Source organism: Pocillopora damicornis, chromosome 5, assembly GCF_964200805.1.
Source record: "Pocillopora damicornis chromosome 5, jaPocDami1.2, whole genome shotgun sequence".
Lineage (NCBI taxonomy): Eukaryota > Metazoa > Cnidaria > Anthozoa > Scleractinia > Pocilloporidae > Pocillopora > Pocillopora damicornis.
Genome location: NC_142674.1, coordinates 5,168,106 through 5,186,720, shown reverse-complemented (window position 1 = coordinate 5,186,720; position 18,615 = coordinate 5,168,106). Strand labels below are relative to the sequence as shown.

General features: G+C 37.9%; 4 protein-coding genes across 5 annotated transcripts in view; 3 read left to right on the top strand and 1 right to left on the bottom strand.

Moving 5' to 3' along the window:
* Positions 1–870: 870 nt before the first annotated feature.
* On the bottom strand, positions 871–4,636 carry LOC113669733 (uncharacterized). The gene is made up of 4 exons (XM_027185813.2): positions 3,957–4,636; positions 3,121–3,436; positions 2,724–2,959; positions 871–1,786 (listed from the first exon to the last, which is right to left on the bottom strand). The coding sequence occupies exons 1-4, from the start codon at positions 4,536–4,538 to the stop codon at positions 1,406–1,408; spliced, it is 1,515 nt and encodes a 504-aa protein (XP_027041614.2). The 5' UTR covers positions 4,539–4,636; the 3' UTR covers positions 871–1,405.
* On the top strand, positions 3,432–14,473 carry LOC113669744 (uncharacterized). Of its 2 annotated transcripts, none has more exons than XM_089206310.1 (16): positions 3,432–3,641; positions 4,950–5,034; positions 5,478–5,557; positions 6,154–6,245; positions 6,489–6,597; positions 7,228–7,298; positions 7,733–7,840; positions 8,080–8,195; positions 8,306–8,388; positions 9,028–9,078; positions 9,646–9,714; positions 9,831–9,876; positions 10,436–10,536; positions 12,165–12,251; positions 12,724–12,894; positions 13,591–14,473. In XM_089206310.1, the coding sequence occupies exons 2-16, from the start codon at positions 5,022–5,024 to the stop codon at positions 13,693–13,695; spliced, it is 1,302 nt and encodes a 433-aa protein (XP_089062436.1). In that variant the 5' UTR covers positions 3,432–3,641; positions 4,950–5,021; the 3' UTR covers positions 13,696–14,473. The 2 variants fall into 2 exon arrangements, with proteins under 2 accessions (XP_089062436.1, XP_089062435.1); XM_089206309.1 differs by lacking the exon at positions 3,432–3,641 and adding an exon at positions 4,645–4,800.
* A 1,854-nt stretch (positions 14,474–16,327) lies between these two features.
* LOC113685007 (E3 ubiquitin-protein ligase TRIM45-like) overlaps positions 16,328–18,615 on the top strand; it is a 78,816-nt gene continuing 76,528 nt past the window's right edge. The window contains exon 1 of the mRNA XM_089206308.1: positions 16,328–17,231. Coding sequence (XP_089062434.1) covers positions 16,671–17,231 — 561 coding nt within the window. The 5' untranslated portion in view covers positions 16,328–16,670. The remainder of the gene's footprint in view (positions 17,232–18,615) is intronic.
* LOC149044822 (THAP domain-containing protein 1-like) lies at positions 17,240–18,590 on the top strand. Its single transcript, XM_089206301.1, has 3 exons — positions 17,240–17,702; positions 18,082–18,225; positions 18,321–18,590. Exons 1-3 carry the CDS (start codon positions 17,496–17,498, stop codon positions 18,456–18,458), a joined length of 489 nt encoding a protein of 162 aa, XP_089062427.1. The 5' UTR covers positions 17,240–17,495; the 3' UTR covers positions 18,459–18,590.

Sequence of the window (18,615 nt, the reverse complement as noted above, 5' to 3'; positions counted from 1 at the left end):
CTTTTATGTTTTCATTCGAGAACTCTACACTCCCTTCCAAATTCAATAACTTTTTTTTACTGAATAGTCAAATCCACAATTATAATACTAGGAATGCTCAGTCCTTCCGTTTGCCACTGTGCAGAACGAACACCAGGAAGTTTTCAATTTACTTTCAAGGTCCAAACTTTTATAATTCGTTAAATTCTGACATAACTAGTTCTCCCTCCTCCGCTTCTTTTAAAAGAAAGCTTAAGGAATTTCTTCTCTCTAAGTATTAGCTTCTGTAAGGCAGTAATTCTTAACTAACTTACTTAATATGTGTGTGCGTGTGTGTGTGTGTGTACGTGTGCGCGGTCAAAGTTAATTACCATAAGTCCATATTGTAATTCTAATATAAGATTAGTTATTTTAAGTGAGAAAACCTGACTTGTTATAAGCCTCGTGGTTTCTTTCAGGTTTTCTCGCCATTTATTTTCTGTCATCAATTTTCTTCATTTTTTTTTTCCATGTGTAAATGTCGTATATGGCAAATAAATATTGTATTGTATTGTATTGTATATCATCCAACATTTTGAACGTGGGCAGTTGTCAAGAAAAAAGTCAAAAGGGCAAATATCCAACATATCATGTTGGATATTTATCAAGCCATGAAGTGGTGAGGTTATTAAATATCAACCACTTTCACTGACAGCAAGGTAAAAAACTGTTTTAGTATATACCATACAAATACCAAAATTTATCTTGCTTTCAATATACCGCAAAATGGTCAGAAAGTAAACTCCTGATGCACGATTTCATCTCATCCACTGCTTGGAGGTGAAAAGTACCTGCTATTTACTTCCAAAGTAGCCAATCATGTGTGCCAAAAAAAATTCTATTCACCTGTGTGGTATATACTAATACTGTATATTCTTCAATGTGAAAAGGAAAACAGTGGTGTAATTTCTCTCAAGATGAAACAGTATCTCCATTATAAATATATTATGTTAAACAAAAAAGGGGTTTCCATAATGTTCTCCATAAGTGGCTGCTGATGATGTAATTGGTGGCTGTAATCAGAATAGGAGCTGTGAGCAAAACGCAAATGCTAAAGCCTGTTTACAGGTTAAACTGATGGCATTTTTGTTTATTCTCATGCAATTCTTGTGGAATCAGCAAAGAATCCTCTTTGATTGTAGTATTCTTCATTCTCATCACTTGTCTGCTTAATTTTGTTTTTATATTGTTAGAAGAAATTTATTCTTGGTAACTTGTGAAAGAGTTAACAAAAATTAAACTGCAATTGTACTCAAACTCTGCTACCTTTGATAATTAGAGAGCCCAATTTTTCTTTTTGGGCTTCATGTCTGAATATCTCTTCGGTGAAAAGTAACCTTCTCCAAGAAATGTGCATTAAAAACTAATCCGAAAAGTGTAGATCACACTATGATGTCATCTCACTGTCTTGGCATCTCCATGACAACACATCATTTTCGCTATTCCCTGCTTCCCCACCAAAGTCCCCCTCCTCAGGCCCTTCCTCCATGAAATAAGTATCAAGAAGCTCATTTGCGTACTGACAAATTGTTTCATTACAGTTGTATTCCAAAGCTTCTAAACAAGCAACGCCCTCGCCAGCTTCAAACAAGTCTTTAGATGCAGGAAAATTTCTCAGAGACATCTCAACAAACTGAAGACCAGTGATAACAGTGTCTTGGTCTGGAGATTTCATAATGTTAATGAATGATTCCATGGCTCCAACATCTAAAACACTCTTCAAGTATTCAGGACCATGATGTGCAATGTTGCACAAGCAAATAGCAGCCTGAAAAATAAAAAAAATTAAAAGACAAACTGGTCTTTCAAACATTTTAGAGACCAAGTAGTCACTATGCCAATACACTGTAAGTTAGAAAAATAACACTACTTTGCATGTTGTTTACTGAATTAAGAGATCTTTCAGAGTTCTAGCAACCTAAAGTACCACAAATAATTGCTGTTTTCTTCATGAGCAACACAATTCTAGCTGTATTTCTACACTGTTTAACAGCTGACCATCCTACACTCTTCTCTACTGAACAGCAAACATGCATAAGGATACAGTAATGCATCACACCATTTCTATACTTGAGGACATGGCCAAAGTTTAAGGTATGCAACCTTCAAAGCGATGACCATTTTAGTTATGGCAAGTAAAAAGAATTTGGCTCTTAAAATTGGAGACAAAAAAAATGCTTATTTGGTGACCTGTTTTTAAGCAGTCATGTAACAAATTTAACTTTTGTTACTTAGGTCTAGGGGCCTATAAACAAAGTGAGATAAACGTTTGCTGCAAAAGATGTGCCTTTCACTAACAAGGTTTGAGGTCTGTACTAAAGTTATGGACTAAATTTTTTCTGCTCAGATTTATGGTTAAGCACAAAATGAAAGCCAAAGATCTGAGCAGAAAAAACATGGTTCGTAAACTTACAGCACAGACTGAGAAAATGAGGTAAGTAAGATAGTTATTCTATTTCTTGGTTTAGATGGAGGGAAAAGATTTCACTCAAAGAAACCTTTGACTTTGGCAGGCCACACAGTGAAATATGGCCTGCTAAATTGACCAATCTTTGAGCACATGCAAACTGAGAGATGTAACAAAAATGTCCTCCTTCTTAATAGTTTCAATCTCTAGGAACCATTTCACAAATTTAGATTGCTTCATGATCACTTTGACAAAAGGTGAGCTCAGAGCTCTTACATAAGGAGACTTTTTGACAAACCTCCTTCTTAATATCGTAAGTTGATAACATCAGATCCATAACAAGTGGTAATATTCCAGCTTGAACTAATGCATCAATGTGTTCTGTTGGTCCCACGGTCAAATTGGACAGTACCCACAGACTCTCCTTCTTTATATGCCTGTGAACTGATTGGAGAAAAAATTTCATTGCACCAACCAGTTTTCCACTCTGCATTGCTTGGATTCCATACTCGTCAGGTCCACTAACAATGTTACCTAGACATAATGCAAATCCACAGAAAATTAGTAAATCAATAAGCTGTATTAATTACTTAAGACAAAACCTGCATGCCAAAAATCTCCAATCAAAATCTGGTTTGCTGTAAACTAAAGTCTAATCCCTTAGTTGTCAACAATTTAAAAAACAAGAAGCTAACCTAAGCTTCGTAACATTGGTGTCACAGCTTGGCTATCAAGTTCAGTTTGCTGTGTCAGCAAACTCAAGGATTCAACAAGAATATTGGTAACTCCTCCTGATACTAATAGAGGCACACAGATAGGTTTGGATGTCAAGTATGACAATACCCAAGCTACTTCTGAAGCAACATCAGTGGAGCTGTTTCCAGGAGTAAGAAGGCTAATGATCAGAGGTGCTATCCCTGCTTGTAACAGTTCTTCAGCGACACACTGGTCTCCCCTGGCTAGGTTGGATAGAGCAAATGCTGCTGACTGCACTACAGTGGATATTGGTGACTGCAGCAAAAGAGAAAAAAGTCATTCACAAAGTACAGAAAATCAAAAAAACTTTGGACACTTACGGTTTTCCTACATCAATAATGCTGAAATACTGGTACCCTCTTTCCTGTCTGAGTGTAAAATTTATTTGCTAAAAATAGCTAGATAGCATTTCTCTTCAACCTTGCCTCTAATAAGCACAAGACATCATTTGTGCACCAAGGTAAGTTGGGACAGGAAAGGGGAAGAGAAAGCTGTTATAAATAAAAGTACAGGGCATTTTTTTACATCTAACCTTGTCTAGCCCCTGCCTGGAGCAAAGTGGAGTTCTATCTTGCCCTTTCTGTTCAATACTAACTGGATACATTCATTCTTATTCCTGACAGCTGTCACTGACTGTCACCCTCCATTCTTTAGCTCCCATATCAGGAATCCCTGCATTCTGGGTCTGGAATCTTTTGCTCTGATAATAATTGGTCTTACCATGCTTTAGGGTTACGAAGTTAGACTGATTAATTAAAAAATTCAGCTTCAATACCTTTAAGAGATTAACCATTGGTACAATGATCCCCTGCGCTCGCAGAATGTCCCTACATTCCTGAGAATCGCCAGAAAAATTTCCCAAAGCCCAGGCACACTGATCTTGCAGTTGAACATTTTGTCCGCTAAGATATGTGATAAGATAAGCAGCGGATGCTTTTAGTACTTTCATAGTATCTTCATGAGCGCCTGTTGCCAAGTTCGTGATGCACCAAGCAGCTTCATGCTGTAACTGTGAGTTGTTCCCGGTCAAGTGTCCGACTAAAGCCCTCACACTGTTTTCGACTCCAAGGAAAACGCTTATTAATTCACTTCCTTGTGCAAACGCTTTCCTTAGACTTTTTAGGTTTTTCAGATTGCTCTCGTTTGATTTTTGTATCACTCTGGCTAATTCTTGAACTTGTTCTGTCGTAAAGTCTTCAACTTCGCAATCACTTTCAACTTCAGAGAAACGAACTCGTTTTGCACTCAACAACTTCTCGCGTTTCTCTTTCCGAATTTCTGCCTCCTGGTCACGTCGTTTACTTCTCTGAGACTCCACGCTAACACCTAAAGTTTTGTACTGGTCTCTTCGATCCATTTTCAAAGGCTTTCGTTGGCTTGATCTTGGTATTTAAATTGCCCAAGATTATTCAAACTTGGCCGCCATGATGGAGTTTATGAGCCCGCATTTCTCCCGCTCTTAACTGCGGTTTATCTTATAAGGATAATAACAACGGCCGCCATATTTGAATTTAGTAAAAGAAGATAACTGCATTAATTTGAAGTTTGGAGCATTTTTTATCAAATAGCACTAGATAGGTGTTTTAGAAATTGATGCAGTAGTGATGGCATCAAGTTTGGTAAGTTGCATGCAGGACTAGGGTGAGAAATAATGGAGAGTTCGGAAAGATGCAAAAGTGGTAGTTGTTGCCGTATTTTCGAGACTTTCGTTAGGTTGCAAGATTAAGATCATTCGATTTTTCTAACTTGTCTAACGATTACTTCGCAGGAAGATCCAACGCTCGAAAGGCACTTTAAAGGCCACAGAGACACGGTGACAAGCGTGGATTTTAATCCAAACATGAAACAGCTGGGTAAGCTAGCTAAGGGTTGTTACATGTTAATATTGGGCAAGATCTTGGAATCTTAATTAAGATCGTAAAAGCAGTCGATGATTACTTCAGGTGCTCGTCAATCTTGTACTACTCTCTTAGATCAGGTGCACGATCTCGGAATTTAATGATCATAAAAATGTGGCTCCATGTTACTTGTTCACTACAGGAACATGGCAACATGGCTTGTGAGTTTGTTATTCACAACAGGGGCATTAAAATAGTCACTTGACGGTGCTCAGAAATACCCGATTATTGTTGAGTTGCTCTGAGTTTTGAGAGTTTCCTGAGGAATAGATAAAAAAGTCAAATTTTCCCCCAATGTCTGTTCAAACATGATTCTTTTGACATGAATCAAGAGTTGATTAAGATAATTATAATTTATTCTATGATTTTTCACATAAGTACTTTATTATCACGGGCAGTTACTGGTTCTATGGATTCAAGTCTAATGATCTGGCATTTCAAGCCTCATATGCGAGCATACAGATTTGTCGGACATAAGGTTTGATTATTTATTTTTTCATCATTTCTTTGTCTCTTCCCCTATTTTAACCCTCTCTCTCCTAGGAACTCATTAGTAATTCTCTTTATTGTCTGCCGTGCATGGTTGCATACCACAATATATTTACCATAATCGCTATGCTGTATTTCAAGCAAAATCTACCTCATATATATAGGTAGGAGGGGGTTGTATGCTATCATATCAAGAGACACTTTCCTTTTGGCTACTAAAACTGCAAACCCCTGGTCACAGGTTAAAACAGTTTGTCATTTTTTGATATATGTATGATCACCCACAAAGTTTTATTTGGTATATTTTGATATTTTTTCGGGCTGAAACAAATTTGGGTAGCCTTCAATCTGATAGTGGTACTGTCATTTCCAATGGTCTATATGAAATGTAGATTAACTACATTAGAAGATTTTTGTGGTAATTAAGAAAAGTCAGAAGATAACCTGCTTTTCTAGAAAATCGGCACCTTGAAATGACAGAAAATCATGCAGAAGAGGTGCAAGAATTTGTTGATTCTACATGGCTCTGTTTCTGATATTGCAAGAGGCTTTGAATTAAAATGTTTCCTGTTGACTCTCTCTCAGGATGCGGTACTTTCAGTAAAGTTTTCTCCATCAGGGCATCTGATTGCATCAGCATCCAGGGACAAAACTGTTAGACTTTGGGTTCCTAGTGTGTAAGTGTTGTTGTATTTGCTATGCGTCATTTATATTCTTGTAATTCAGAGCAATTTTAAGTTAATATTCCTCTTTGAGGGAACCTATAAGTGTATAGTGTGGATGAGTTATTTATGGCTTGGAGTTGGAGCCAGTGAAATAAGGAACATGTTTAACTTCACACTAAAATATACTGATCTGTGAATATTGGAACCCAAGAGTTGGATAATGTTTCTTATATTTTTCTGTTCTGTCTCTTTAAGAAAAGGAGAAAGCACAGTGTTTAAAGCTCATACAGCAACGGTAAGGAGTGTGGATTTTTCTGGTGATGGACAATCTCTTCTGACGGCATCAGATGATAAAACAGTCAAGGTACTAAAATGCAATTAATTATGTATTACAAATTGGTTTCAAGCACTTTTAAATGAAAAAAGAAGCAAATAAAAACTTGCATAACTTACTAGGAATATGATAAAATTATTTTTAGTCAAAGAAATAAACAGTTGTCACTAAACCATCAAAGTGTTTTCAGTCTTAGGAATCTGCAGCTGTCCATGAACCCTTTACACCCTAAGATCAGTGTTCACATTCTCCATACTGTTCTCTATACATTTCCTACAATGTTGACAAGGAGAATTTTTTAACAATCAAGAGCTTCTATGGTTAGCAATCATTTCCTTTATTCTCATGACCATAATGTGTGATTCAGGGGCGATGTTGTAAGGAGAAATTAGATACTAATCACTCTTGGGCATCAAAGGGGTCAAATAAGAGCCTGGCATGCCAAAGTGCACTAATCTGTATTATTTTAGTTTTTGCCGAAAGCCTTCCATTCTGCTCTTTAGGTGTCACCTCTTCAAATATATATTCATGATCACTTATTAAGTTTTATTTGATATCTTGCATCGCCTTGTCACATTTCCAGTTATCATGCTGATATTTGTTATTGACATGAATATTATACTATTGATGATAATTATTTTACCATGATTACTGCTTTAGGTGTGGACTGTTCATCGTCAAAAGTTTCAATTTTCTCTCAATGCTCACATGAACTGGGTTAGATGTGCAAGGTATACATCATTCACAGTTGAAATTAGTCATAAATAATACATGATTATTAGTAGGAACGATCAGCAGATAAGGGAATATAATGTACCTTAATATATATGTTCAATGTCTGATTTGAAAGGTCTTGATTACATACCATCAGCTGCTTGTTTGTGACAAATAATGCATTTTTAAAGTTCCAGTGCATTAACTAGATGCTTTGGCAAGGATTACGAAATTAATGATTATGAGTATAAACTGCTGCAGAAGGATCTGTAATCTATAATTAAAGCACCTCTGCTCAACTGAAGAGTAGAACAAAACAACTAAAGGAATTTTGGGGATGTCTACTTTAGTGTAGAATAAAAGTATGTTTAGTGGGCAATTTTAGATGCCCAAATTTTTTTCATAGTTGTTCCTCTTGACTGTGAATGTTAACAGTTCAGTATTTTTGTAGGTTTTCTCCTGATGGGCGAATGATTGTATCAGCAAGTGATGACAAGACGATTAAGATATGGGACAGAACAAGCAAAGAATGTGTTCATACATTTTATGATCCAGGAGGGTGCGTAACTTCTCCCAGATAAATTCAATTTGTATCGGTAATAGCATGATTTTGAGTGCAATTTGGTGTTAGAAAGCACAGGTAAATAATTTAAAGACAAAAAAATTGCACAAGTTTGTACAATTGGAAATTGTGCTACAGCATTAAGTCAAAGAATTTAGGAGTTATAATTAGTTTTTTAATAAATTAGCTTTCACAAGTTATTTCCTCTTTCTTACCTAACCTATCTTTTCTTTTAGATATGTAAACTCAGTAGAATTTCACCCAAATGGCACATGCATAGCAGCAGGTGGAACAGACAGTACTGTTAAGGTGTGGGACATAAGGATGAACAAGTTACTTCAGCATTATCAAGGTATACAAATTAATTTGCTGGTGCAAAGATTGTTTGAACCAGCTGTTATGGTTAGAGTTTTACAATCATCTTTGATGTTCTTTAATTGAACTATTGTTTTCAATTTGTAGCACATACAAATGCTGTGAATGCTGTTTCATTTCATCCATCTGGAAATTATCTTGTATCAGCTTCAAGTGATACAACACTTAAGGTCAGTGTCATCTTTGGAGACTCAGGAGCAAATAATAATATTAAATAATTATGATAAATGATGGGAATTTTGCAACAGACATTCCTGCAGTGGCTCTTTAAGTGTACACTGTTTCCAGATTGAATTAGAATGTGGAATGTTGGATTTAGTACAGGGAGAAGAACCCTCTGAGCAAGGGCAAGAACCAATAACAAACTCAACCCTCATGTGACACCCACTCTAGGAATTAAACCTGGGGCTAGGGTGGAGGGAGGTGAGCACTCTTACCACTGGGCTAGCCCTGCTACCCTACTAATAAACAAGAAAAGGAACATGAGATGGTGGTTTCAGCTGTGATGCGAAAGTTAACTTGGGTATGTGAAAGAACTTCCTCGTTCTTTGTATACACTTTTGTATCTAGTAGAAACCACCATCTCATCTTCCTGTCACCTGCTTATTTGCTCTATAATCACAGTTTGTGATGTAAATTTTATGTTTGATACAGTTTGAAATTATGAGGCTGAGCCTGCATCCATTACTTTTGGGCTACAGCACACCCATTTTACTGATCCCTCTCCCCTTTCCCTTTGACTTGTGCATTAAAAGTGCACTTTTGAAATTTGAAAAAGTGTGTAACCAAAAATACTATATTTTCTCCAGATATTAGATTTGATGGAAGGAAGACTGTTTTACACACTCCATGGACATCAGGTTTGTACAAGGTGTAGCAGAAGTTAGTTTGTTATTATTTTTAATTTCATTTTTATTTTAAAAAAATGATATTAAGTTACAATATTTTATATCACATTTTCAATGCATTATCATCATGGCTAAATATATTAAAATTGTAGTCTTAAATGGGATAAAGTGAATTCTTCTCAAATAGGATTTCTTCTATACATCCCATACTTACACAGTAAATGATTTTTTGAGTGTTTATACAGCCTCATCTAATCATGAGGGAGGTTGAATGAACGGAAGACAGTTATTTAGAGAGTTCGCAAAACTTTTGAGAATTCTGCCATCTTCATATGAGACTATGTAAACACGAGGAAAATAATCTCTTAAAAGCGGTGTGCAAATCTAAAACGTTATTCTCATCTAATTACCAGTGGAACAATTAGAGCATGTCTGGTGTTGCAGTTGCTTAGTTTATAAATGAATATCATAAATCAAGTTAAGTTTATTTAGGTTTACATAAATTTAAGTTTATATAAAAAGCATTTAGAAATGTTTTAACATATCTTGCTTGCTTTTCTTTTTTTTCCCATAATGAAGGGACCAGCAACATGTGTAATTTTCTCACAAAATGGTGAATATTTTGCATCAGGAAGTTCAGATGAGCAGGTAAAATGCAAATTATTTTAAATTTTCTCAGCTGAAAGAAAGTGTACTTTTTCTCATTTTAACAGCTGATCTTATAATAAAAACTGAGTTCTTAGGTTAGTGTTCATGTTTTTCAGGTAATGGTGTGGAAGACAAACTTTGATAAAGTTGATTATGATGAAGGTAACTTGTTTCAGTTTATAATTATGAAGGATGTTTTGATAGGAGCTACATGTATGAGATGGCTCTTCTAAAACTGCAGTGTACAAGTGCTCCACCAGGATGAAATCAGAAGCGTCCTGAAGAGGTTTTGAGATAAAGTTTCCATGGCAACTAACAAGGGTCCCCAGACAAGTGATTGGGATTCCTAGGAAGTTTTCTGACAACAGCATTTAACCCTTTCACTCCCAAGATCTGCTAGTTAATTCTCCCCTTTAACTTCTACACATTTCCCTGTAAATTAGTCACGATAATTCTTTGTTAGATCAAGATAGCAACACCTGATAAGTTTGATTATTCTCATTACATGTTCGCTGGATTATATATGGATATTTTAAGGGAGAAGTCACATGTTGATCACCTCTGGGAGTTAAAGGGTTAACATTTCATGTCAATTCTCTGGAACTAATCAGATGTTTTTGTCTCAAGTTTGTTTTTGTTTGTTTGTTTTTAATTTTTTAGCTGCTTTAGCCTCCTACATGTGACTGGTAGGGTGTTCAATAGCTTTTTCTGTTGCTTTCAGTGCTACGTTCCCACAGAAAAAGAGCAGCATCTCCATCTGTACCCACACTTCATACTCATGATCCCCCTCCAAGGATTCCATCCAAGGAAGCTGCACCGGAGGTAAGTCTGGACAAGCTGTGAATTCATGAGATAGGAAATTTTAAGAACAAATAAGAAGGTTAAGCATGAGATGGTGGCTTGACCTGTTGTTCTCTTAAGAGTGACTAGCATCTAAATTCTCCTTTCAATATGACCCCTGAATGAAACATTAAGGTCATGAGAAAATAGGAAATGATCACAAACTAAGAAACCTTCTTGATTGTTAATCAAATTCTCCTTGTCAGCACCTAAGGAAATGTTTAGAGAGCAGTAGGGAGAATATGTAGACTAATGTTAAGGAGTGAGGGGTAAAGGTCCTAAGAGCCCTGGGTTCAATACCCAGACAAGAAACTGTGTTGTGTTCTTGGGTGAGACACTTTACTTTCACAGGGTCCCTCTCCACCCAGGATTATATATGGGTACTGCTGTCAAGGAAACCTGACGAAATGCTGAGGAGCGGGGGGGGGGGGGGGGTAACCTGTGACAGACTGAATCCCATCTAGGGAGGGGGGGAAGGGTGTAAAACCAAAACCCAAGAAATCTCAAAGGCCAACCTGATGAAAAGAAAATAACATGAGCAGCTAATGAGAACTGACAGAGAAAACAAACAAACTGGTTGGAGTTTTGAGTCTGATTAGTTCAGTAAGTGACATGAGTTTTCTTGACCGATCACAGAGCACAGTGAATTAAACCAAAGCAATCTTGGATTACCTTCGACACTTAATTGATAATTGTTTGAAAATGCTGATTATGTTAAAAAGGTTACTTCCCAACCTCAGAGGCCGAAAAAATTGATTTTTGTTTTATTTGACTAAACTGAATTCAAACATTCAAACTAACGTTTCCATTCAAAAATTTTCTGAAATCCTTAAAAGTAACCGAGTTATTTAGAAAAACGTATTTTCAAATAAAAGTTAATAAATCAGGAAGGTGTCATAATCTCGAACCTGGGCGAATCCCCTAGGGGAAATTTTCGCGACAACCGCTCATGTTGAGGCTCGATGATATTTCCATATTTTGTTTACATCGGTTTTAGGAGGCGAGGTAATCTAGCGTGACGCGAGTTGTTTGCAAACCTTTATGAGCTAAAATCTCGCATTTGAATTTGGGAGGAATGCAACCACTTTGAGCGAATTTATAGGGTCTATAGATTTGACCGATTTTCGTCAAATTTCGCCAAACCATTCTAGGAATAATGACAAACGAAAATGTTTCGGGAAATTTTAGTATTTGAAATATTTGTTCCATGGCGTCCATTTACGAAACACGCCTGGCATAGTTTTAGCTACTTCAACTTTAGATACCGATATCTAGACAACCAATCAGAATATCGAAAAAGTCTGACACCCTTATGTTGATTAATGCCTTGTGAATGAGATTGTGCAGCTATTTTGCTTGTGCTGCGGCATCCAGTACCAGTTGAATTCCATAGAAGAACCTTCGGTCGTTTCACGTGTTACCGGCTTCTGGCACTTCTTTAAAAAGAAAAGTCACTTAAATTATATTGTTATCGTATAATGCAGTTATAAAGCTTTCTTCTGATGTATAGTTTGCTAAGATTTTCGTGAAACTAGCGCGCGTAGGACTTTTTTCCCGAAAGACACCCGCGAAGGTGGGAAATACCTGAATTGATTTGTTTCATTTTACAGGTCAGAGCTGGAGCAGAGCCCAGGAATCTCGCTGTTGGTGACCCAGAAGTGGTTGAAGTGGGACCCGCCATGTTTTCAATTCCTCAGGTACCCTTTTAACACTTTTTCCTCTGGAGCCCACATCGATAAATAACGATCACTCCCTTAGTTAGAGTTTTCAATGATTTTCCCTTTCCCAAACTGAATCTCCCTGAATGCGCTGCTTCCATTACTTTCCGTTTAAGAAGGTAAAAATATAGCGTCTACCTTTCAATTAGCCTTCCTAAGTTTGTAAGGGGAGGATATAGTAAGGGGAAGAAATTGCACATGAGTGGTTTGTGTCACGCGGAAACGGCGCAAGCTGCAAGGAAAAAGCGAGCAATAGATAAATGTTCTGGTTTTTTTGTACTAAAATCTCTTTTTGGATGAAGTAGGCCATTTAGGATTTTATTTTGACTTTGCCAGATTGCATTAGTTGAAAGCTAAGATGTGATGTTCACGAGATCCCCTTCCGCCTGACGTGGTTCAGTTTAAGAGCAAAGTTAATCAAGATGTTTTCTTGCAAATTTTCATTGTTCAGAGACAGAGCAAATTAGATGAAGTAACAGGGAGGACTGGGGAGGCTGATGGTTTGGGAGGCATTCCAGCTACACAGCCTCCCCTCACCACACCCCTAGAAAGAAGAGATATTCCTCCACAACTGAGCATGACACTGGAGCACATTGTGGGACAGCTGGATGTGCTAACACAGGTTGGTCGTGGAAACATATCTGAACAGGGAATTATTTGTAGAAACCAAGAGCCTTAGGTGTGGGGTGGGGATGCACATCTGTTAATGACCCCATCACTCATTGGGGAGTATACCAAGGGTTGAAGGGGGACCATGTCAGGGGGAAAGGAGCAAAAGGGTGTGGCCTGATGAAAAGCTGACACATATCAATTTCGAATCAATGTCTATTTTAAAACATCCTTCCGTAAACAAGACAAGAGACTTTGAAACGGGGGGCGTGGCTTCCATACTGTAATCAATTTTTGCTATTTCCTTCTACTAGCCTTTCAGAAGCATGGTCTCTTTTATTCTGAATCAGGAATTTTTTGTGGGAAAGCACTACAATCGTTCTCTCTCTATCTCTTTATCCTCCCCCTTAAAATGGACTTCCTGATTGCAAGATCTGCTCTACCCTTTCCCTTGAAAAAGGACTACCTGATTGCAAGATTGAGCTCATTTCTACAACAGCGATTGGCTGTCAAGTCCATAACCGCCTTCGGGGAAAAGGTCATGAATAGTCTCGTATAATTTTTTTTCTTGTACAGTTATGAGGCAAACTTTTGTGCAACGTGGAGATGTATTAGCTTTCGCTTGTACGCAATGATACTTGATTTTTTAAAAATATTTTTCAGTGTAGGGGAGAGATTGTCATATTCATTGAGCCACTTTTTCTTGCAGACGGTTTCAATTTTGGAACAAAGGCTAACGATGACTGAGAATAAACTACGAGAATGCCTGGATAACCAACAGAAAATCACTTTACAGATCAGACCTAACGAGTAGCGCAATACAGCAACAGAATCTAGAGACCTAATAATTAGACATGTTCAGAATTATTTTAAGACTAGTCTTTATATGGTAATATTGTAAACTATGAAAGAAATTTTCAATTGAGTGTCGAAAGTAGTCATGGATATAGTCATGGGCATTGGTTTAACTTGACTTTAGTCTGTTATTGGTTTAGAAAGCCTATGCTGTCCTCTTGACCAATCAGGTACGAGCCTAAACAAGATCAAGTGTTGGAGTTGGGCCATTTGTATATTTCCAGCGCTTCAGGCTCTTTGCTAGTTTTTTTTTTTTTTTTTGAGTTATCTCTGGCCTTTTGTTATATTCCCTTTGTTAGAGCAGTTTCCAACTGAGTATCGAAAGTGATGTTGTATTGCTTTGGTTTTGTTTTACTTCGTTGTGTGATTGGTCCAGAAAACTCGCGTCACAATCTTAACCAATCAAATGTAAAACTGAAACCAAACACGACCTGATTACTCGCGTTTTCCCGCGCTTTAAGGAAGTTGGCTGTTTCTACTCTGAGTTCTAATTGGCTAATAATCATGGTAACCTTTTTTCTGATTGGAAGTTGTGATTACCTTGATTTTGGTTTTTCGGTACTGAATTGAAAAGTGCTCGATGATTGGCAGTTGTGATCACTTTGGATTGGGTTGTAGGACACTCAGTTGAAATGCACTTTTTGACAATACAGTGTTTTATACGTGTGTAAATATCATATAAAGTTATTAGGGCGATGTCAAAACTACAAGCAGGTAAATAAACTATTTATACCTACCTTTGCTGTATGTTTGGAATGAGAACTTGTTTTACATTTAGTCGGAGGTTGAAGTGGCTTTTCTATTAGCTGATATTATTTACTGGTGTTCTCTGTACTCAATGTTTTTATGTGTTTTAAAATTGTTTTTCGTTTAAATACGTATTCAGTAACTATGGATCTAGACTAAACAGAACATCATTTGTCCGCTGGTGGATACGAGTTTATAATATCTCTCACAAAAGAGAGATGTTGTCGACATCGAAGATAAATTTGTATCGACCCATGGCCAAGAAATGCCTTCTCAGGGTTGTCAAAAAGATTTTGTGTAACAGTCGTCAATTCAGTGTCAATACCACGTTTTATTCGATCCGATCAACTACGCTCTGCACACTGTTCGAATACAATGCTGTATGATAAATCCTTTCAAACAAGTAAGTGTCCTTTTCCGTAACCTTGAAAAGTGCTACAATATCCGTAATGGTTCCGTAAGGTTCTTTTTCTTCGATGTAAGTCTAGTTAAACGATCCTCATCCGAAAAATAAAGGCGAGAATATCAAGCGATGAGAACACATGTGTGGCGTGGTTTAACGTGGTGTCGAATGGCAAAACCTCGGCAGAGACTGGGCCTAGTGTTAAAGGAACCTACCATTTACATTCAGAGTAACTGGACTGTGATACCAAGAAAAGAAGGCCACACTGAAAAGTTTTATTTCCACCATTGTCATGCTTCCATGTCTGTTACCGGCTTAATGTAACGAACCTACCTTCTATGTAGAACGGACTTATCTAGAATTTTACGCATTATCTTTTCCAAACTTTCAAATGCCAAACAACAACAGCATTAGGAGGCAAAATCTCTTATTAGATGCATACACTTTATTTAAACAGCCATGGACCAAAGGCGAGACCACACCAGGTTCACCCTCTGTTGGGCCGAGCGCTTGTAAAGAGAAGAGCTTAGGTAAGGTGACTCCTCCATCTCTTTTCAATTAAGTCTCTTTTTCAGTTTTCACCCATCATCCCCCTCCTCCCCCCGTTCTGTTCGCATTTGTTGAACCGGAAGACTGATGTTTGAAAGTTGCTTGGTCACAAGGATAAACTGAATAGTATCGCAGAGAAGAATTGCAGTCGAGCTTTTTTTTTTTAACTTTCACCTACATTTAGTTAACCCTATTTCTGCAACAAGTGGTTGGCTTTCTGAGCATCTGTGCACCTACCCACCCCCCCCCCCCGCCCCCCCAACTCAAAATTAACCCGGACTTATTATACGTTGACTGTTTTGGGGTGAGGGGAGGGGTAGGTTCGCAGAGTCTCTGACGTTGAGCCTAATCCACGATCCGAACCAATTACGATACGCAAACGAATCAAAATCAGTTATAACTCTTAGAGAGCTGGTTTCCCTTCTCATAAGAAAGCAGATTTTAGTGACCTTTCCGTCAATCTCACGGAATTTCCAATCGTGGCTGAACATGAAAACGAGACATCTGCTCATTGTTACTCTCTCACGCTTCCTTTAAAAGAATTAAGAAACATCGAAATCCAAAACTGAAGCTATCAAATACCGCTCGAGAGAGCACGAGATTTCTACTAAAGAGATCTGACTGGCTGCTTTTTAATAAAATACTGAATCAAACAAGTTTCTTGGAATCTCAACGCACTAAACGGTGATAAATATAGCCATGATAAAAGGAGGTGGATGGTATAATTTCAAACGTTCGCAGCGTGTTGTTTTCGTGACACAGTAGCCAGAGCGACACATTCGGTCACGCAGTAATAGAGAAAGTAGACAATAGGTGAAGAAAAATTGAAATGCAAAACTGTCAATCTCTGCAGGAAGCTCACATGATTCTTAAGAGATGTAATTCGCTGCTTTAAATAGAATTCATTTTCTCGAAATCACAAACAAAACAGGGTCTGTTTCTCTCTGAAATTCGTGATAGAGTCACTTCCAAAAAACCTCTCTAATAATTTTCGTGTGGAATCAAACAAGTTTCTCGGGATCCCAAACTCACTAAACTGCGGTAAATGTAGCTATGATAAAATGAGCTAAATGGTATATTAACAAACATTCCCAGCGTAGTGTATTTCGTGATACAGTGGCTACAGCGACATATTCGGTCTAGAGAAAGTAAACAACAGGTGAATAAAATTGTAATTCAAACCTGTCAATCACGTGATCCTAAAGAGACTTATCTGATTCGCTGCTTTAAATAGAATGCTAATCCAAGTTCAGTTTCTCGGAATCTCAGACAAAACAGGGCTGTGTTTAACTCAGCAACTCATGATGGAGTCGCTTCTTAAAAACCTCAAAAAGCATGTAACATGTTCGATTTGTTTGGATACTTACACCAAACCCAAGACCATTGCTTGTCTTCATACGTTCTGCTGTGAATGCCTAGAGAGACATGCACTAACGAGCCAAAAACAAGGGTTTTATCGATGCCCCGAGTGTCAGGCACAAATTGGCATCCCTGAAGGAAAGCGTTTTGATAATCTACTAAGCAGTTTTCTGCACAACAGTTTGTTGAGTCTTCTCGCCGTTCGACGCAGCGGCGAGGGAAATGAAATTAGCTGTAGTACATGCCAGAAGAAGAGCGCTGAGATCAACTACTGCTTTGATTGTGAGAAGTTTATGTGCCCAGACTGTGTGAAAGCACACGAAGTGTTTCGAGAAACTTTGTTTCAAGGACACAAAGTCACACCAGTGCGACAGTTTCAAGCCACAGACTACGAGGCGTTGTTGAAACGGCAGTCGTTTTGCTCCGTTAAAGGGGAAGTACGGTCTAGAAAAATTTTACTTCTATTGATAGAACTTTTCCACAGGAATTCGAAAATAGTTGCCGTTTTGTCCAGTTTGCTTTGCAATTACGACAACAGCGCTTTGAAGTTGCTCTTATCTACCACTTTCGCGACTAGAAAAACGCCATCTTGGACATGACGTCAGCTATGACGTAGCAATAGTCAAACCTTGTTGTTCATCGCTTTGACCTGGTTGACTTGATTGACCTCTCTGACGAGTATTTCTAATGAGGGTTTAACTATGGTCAACTGTCTTGTAGTTAACTGCCATAATACTTACAAAAATACAAAAGGGAAAGGAGTAAGCTTCCACAAGCTACCTGTAAATGAAAATTTAAAGAAAATTTGGCTGGCAAAAATAAAACGCGAGGACGCTCTGCCGAAACCCGAGAACTGCTACGTCTGCTCAGATCACTTTATCAAGGACGACTTCAAGCGGAATATTCAGGTATGAATATTTGACCTTTGCTTCAAACTGAAAGGTATGTTTACCTTTCCCATACTCGAATTGTATTTTTTTCTTTAATTTTATTTAAAAGAACCACTGTAATAGCAGCAAAACAATTTGAAGCTCGCATTGGTGATTGACCACGTGTAGTAAATTCAATCGCGACCATGAGGCGCTTAGCCGTTTTCTCCCAAGAATTTTTCCCAAGCATTTTTCCAAAGCAGTGTTTATAATTATCTTATAAGGCACGTGAATATTTGTTTATACCAGAATCACGGTGAAAAAGGTCTTCTAGTCACTCTGTGTAAATAAGAAAACAATGAGGAAAACCATTAGTGTGTTTAATGTTTGTTTGTTTTCCTTTCTTGTAAAAATACAGTCCGAGCTCCTTGGATCTGACGGTAGCAGGAAAAAGAGACACTTAAAAGATGATGCAGTTCCATCTGTTTTTCCCTATGCGCCTCCACCAAAGAAAATCCGACAAACAAGCGTTGGTAGGGCGAATCGCCAGAGCCGACAGGAGGTGGGGTGTGAAATATTAATGATGCAACTAACAACTGTTTTGTGATACCAGCCTGTAAATGTAATCAACACCGTACATTCTGCATTTCATCGTAGGTCTTGAACACCCTTCTTGAAAACACCAATTTGCTATCTTTAGAGCAAGAAAAGTCTTCGTGTTCAGTTGTAAAGGAAAACACTAGTGATACACTATCTACCGTCCTGTGCTGCTTCGCCCTCTTCTCCACAGCTTGAAATAGAACCTTCGACGAATCAACTTTCTTCCCAAAGCTGCACAGAATCTCAGTTTATCCGGACCGACGCTACATCTGCAAGCGCAGAACACCGTGAACCTGAAAAAAAGTTTACGACGTGTGGAACACAATGGCTTGCTAGTGAAACAGGAGACGCG

Bases quoted from the DNA above. Each gene is read 5' to 3' on its own strand.
- LOC149044822 (XM_089206301.1), top strand. From the start codon at position 17,496: ATGGTCAACTGTCTTGTAGTTAACTGCCATAATACTTACAAAAATACA. The intron at 17,703-18,081 runs GTATGAATATTT...GTAAAAATACAG, and splicing joins ACTTCAAGCGGAATATTCAG to TCCGAGCTCCTTGGATCTGA. The intron at 18,226-18,320 runs GTGGGGTGTGAA...ATTTCATCGTAG, and splicing joins ATCGCCAGAGCCGACAGGAG to GTCTTGAACACCCTTCTTGA.
- LOC113669744 (XM_089206309.1), top strand. The intron at 5,035-5,477 runs GTAAGCTAGCTA...TATCACGGGCAG, and splicing joins TCCAAACATGAAACAGCTGG to TTACTGGTTCTATGGATTCA. The intron at 8,196-8,305 runs GTATACAAATTA...TTCAATTTGTAG, and splicing joins GTTACTTCAGCATTATCAAG to CACATACAAATGCTGTGAAT.
- LOC113669733 (XM_027185813.2), bottom strand. From the start codon at position 4,538: ATGGATCGAAGAGACCAGTACAAAACTTTAGGTGTTAGCGTGGAGTCT. The intron at 2,960-3,120 runs GTTAGCTTCTTG...CATTATGTCTAG, and splicing joins ACCAATGTTACGAAGCTTAG to GTAACATTGTTAGTGGACCT. The intron at 1,787-2,723 runs GTTTGTCAAAAA...TTTATTTTTCAG, and splicing joins CTTACGATATTAAGAAGGAG to GCTGCTATTTGCTTGTGCAA.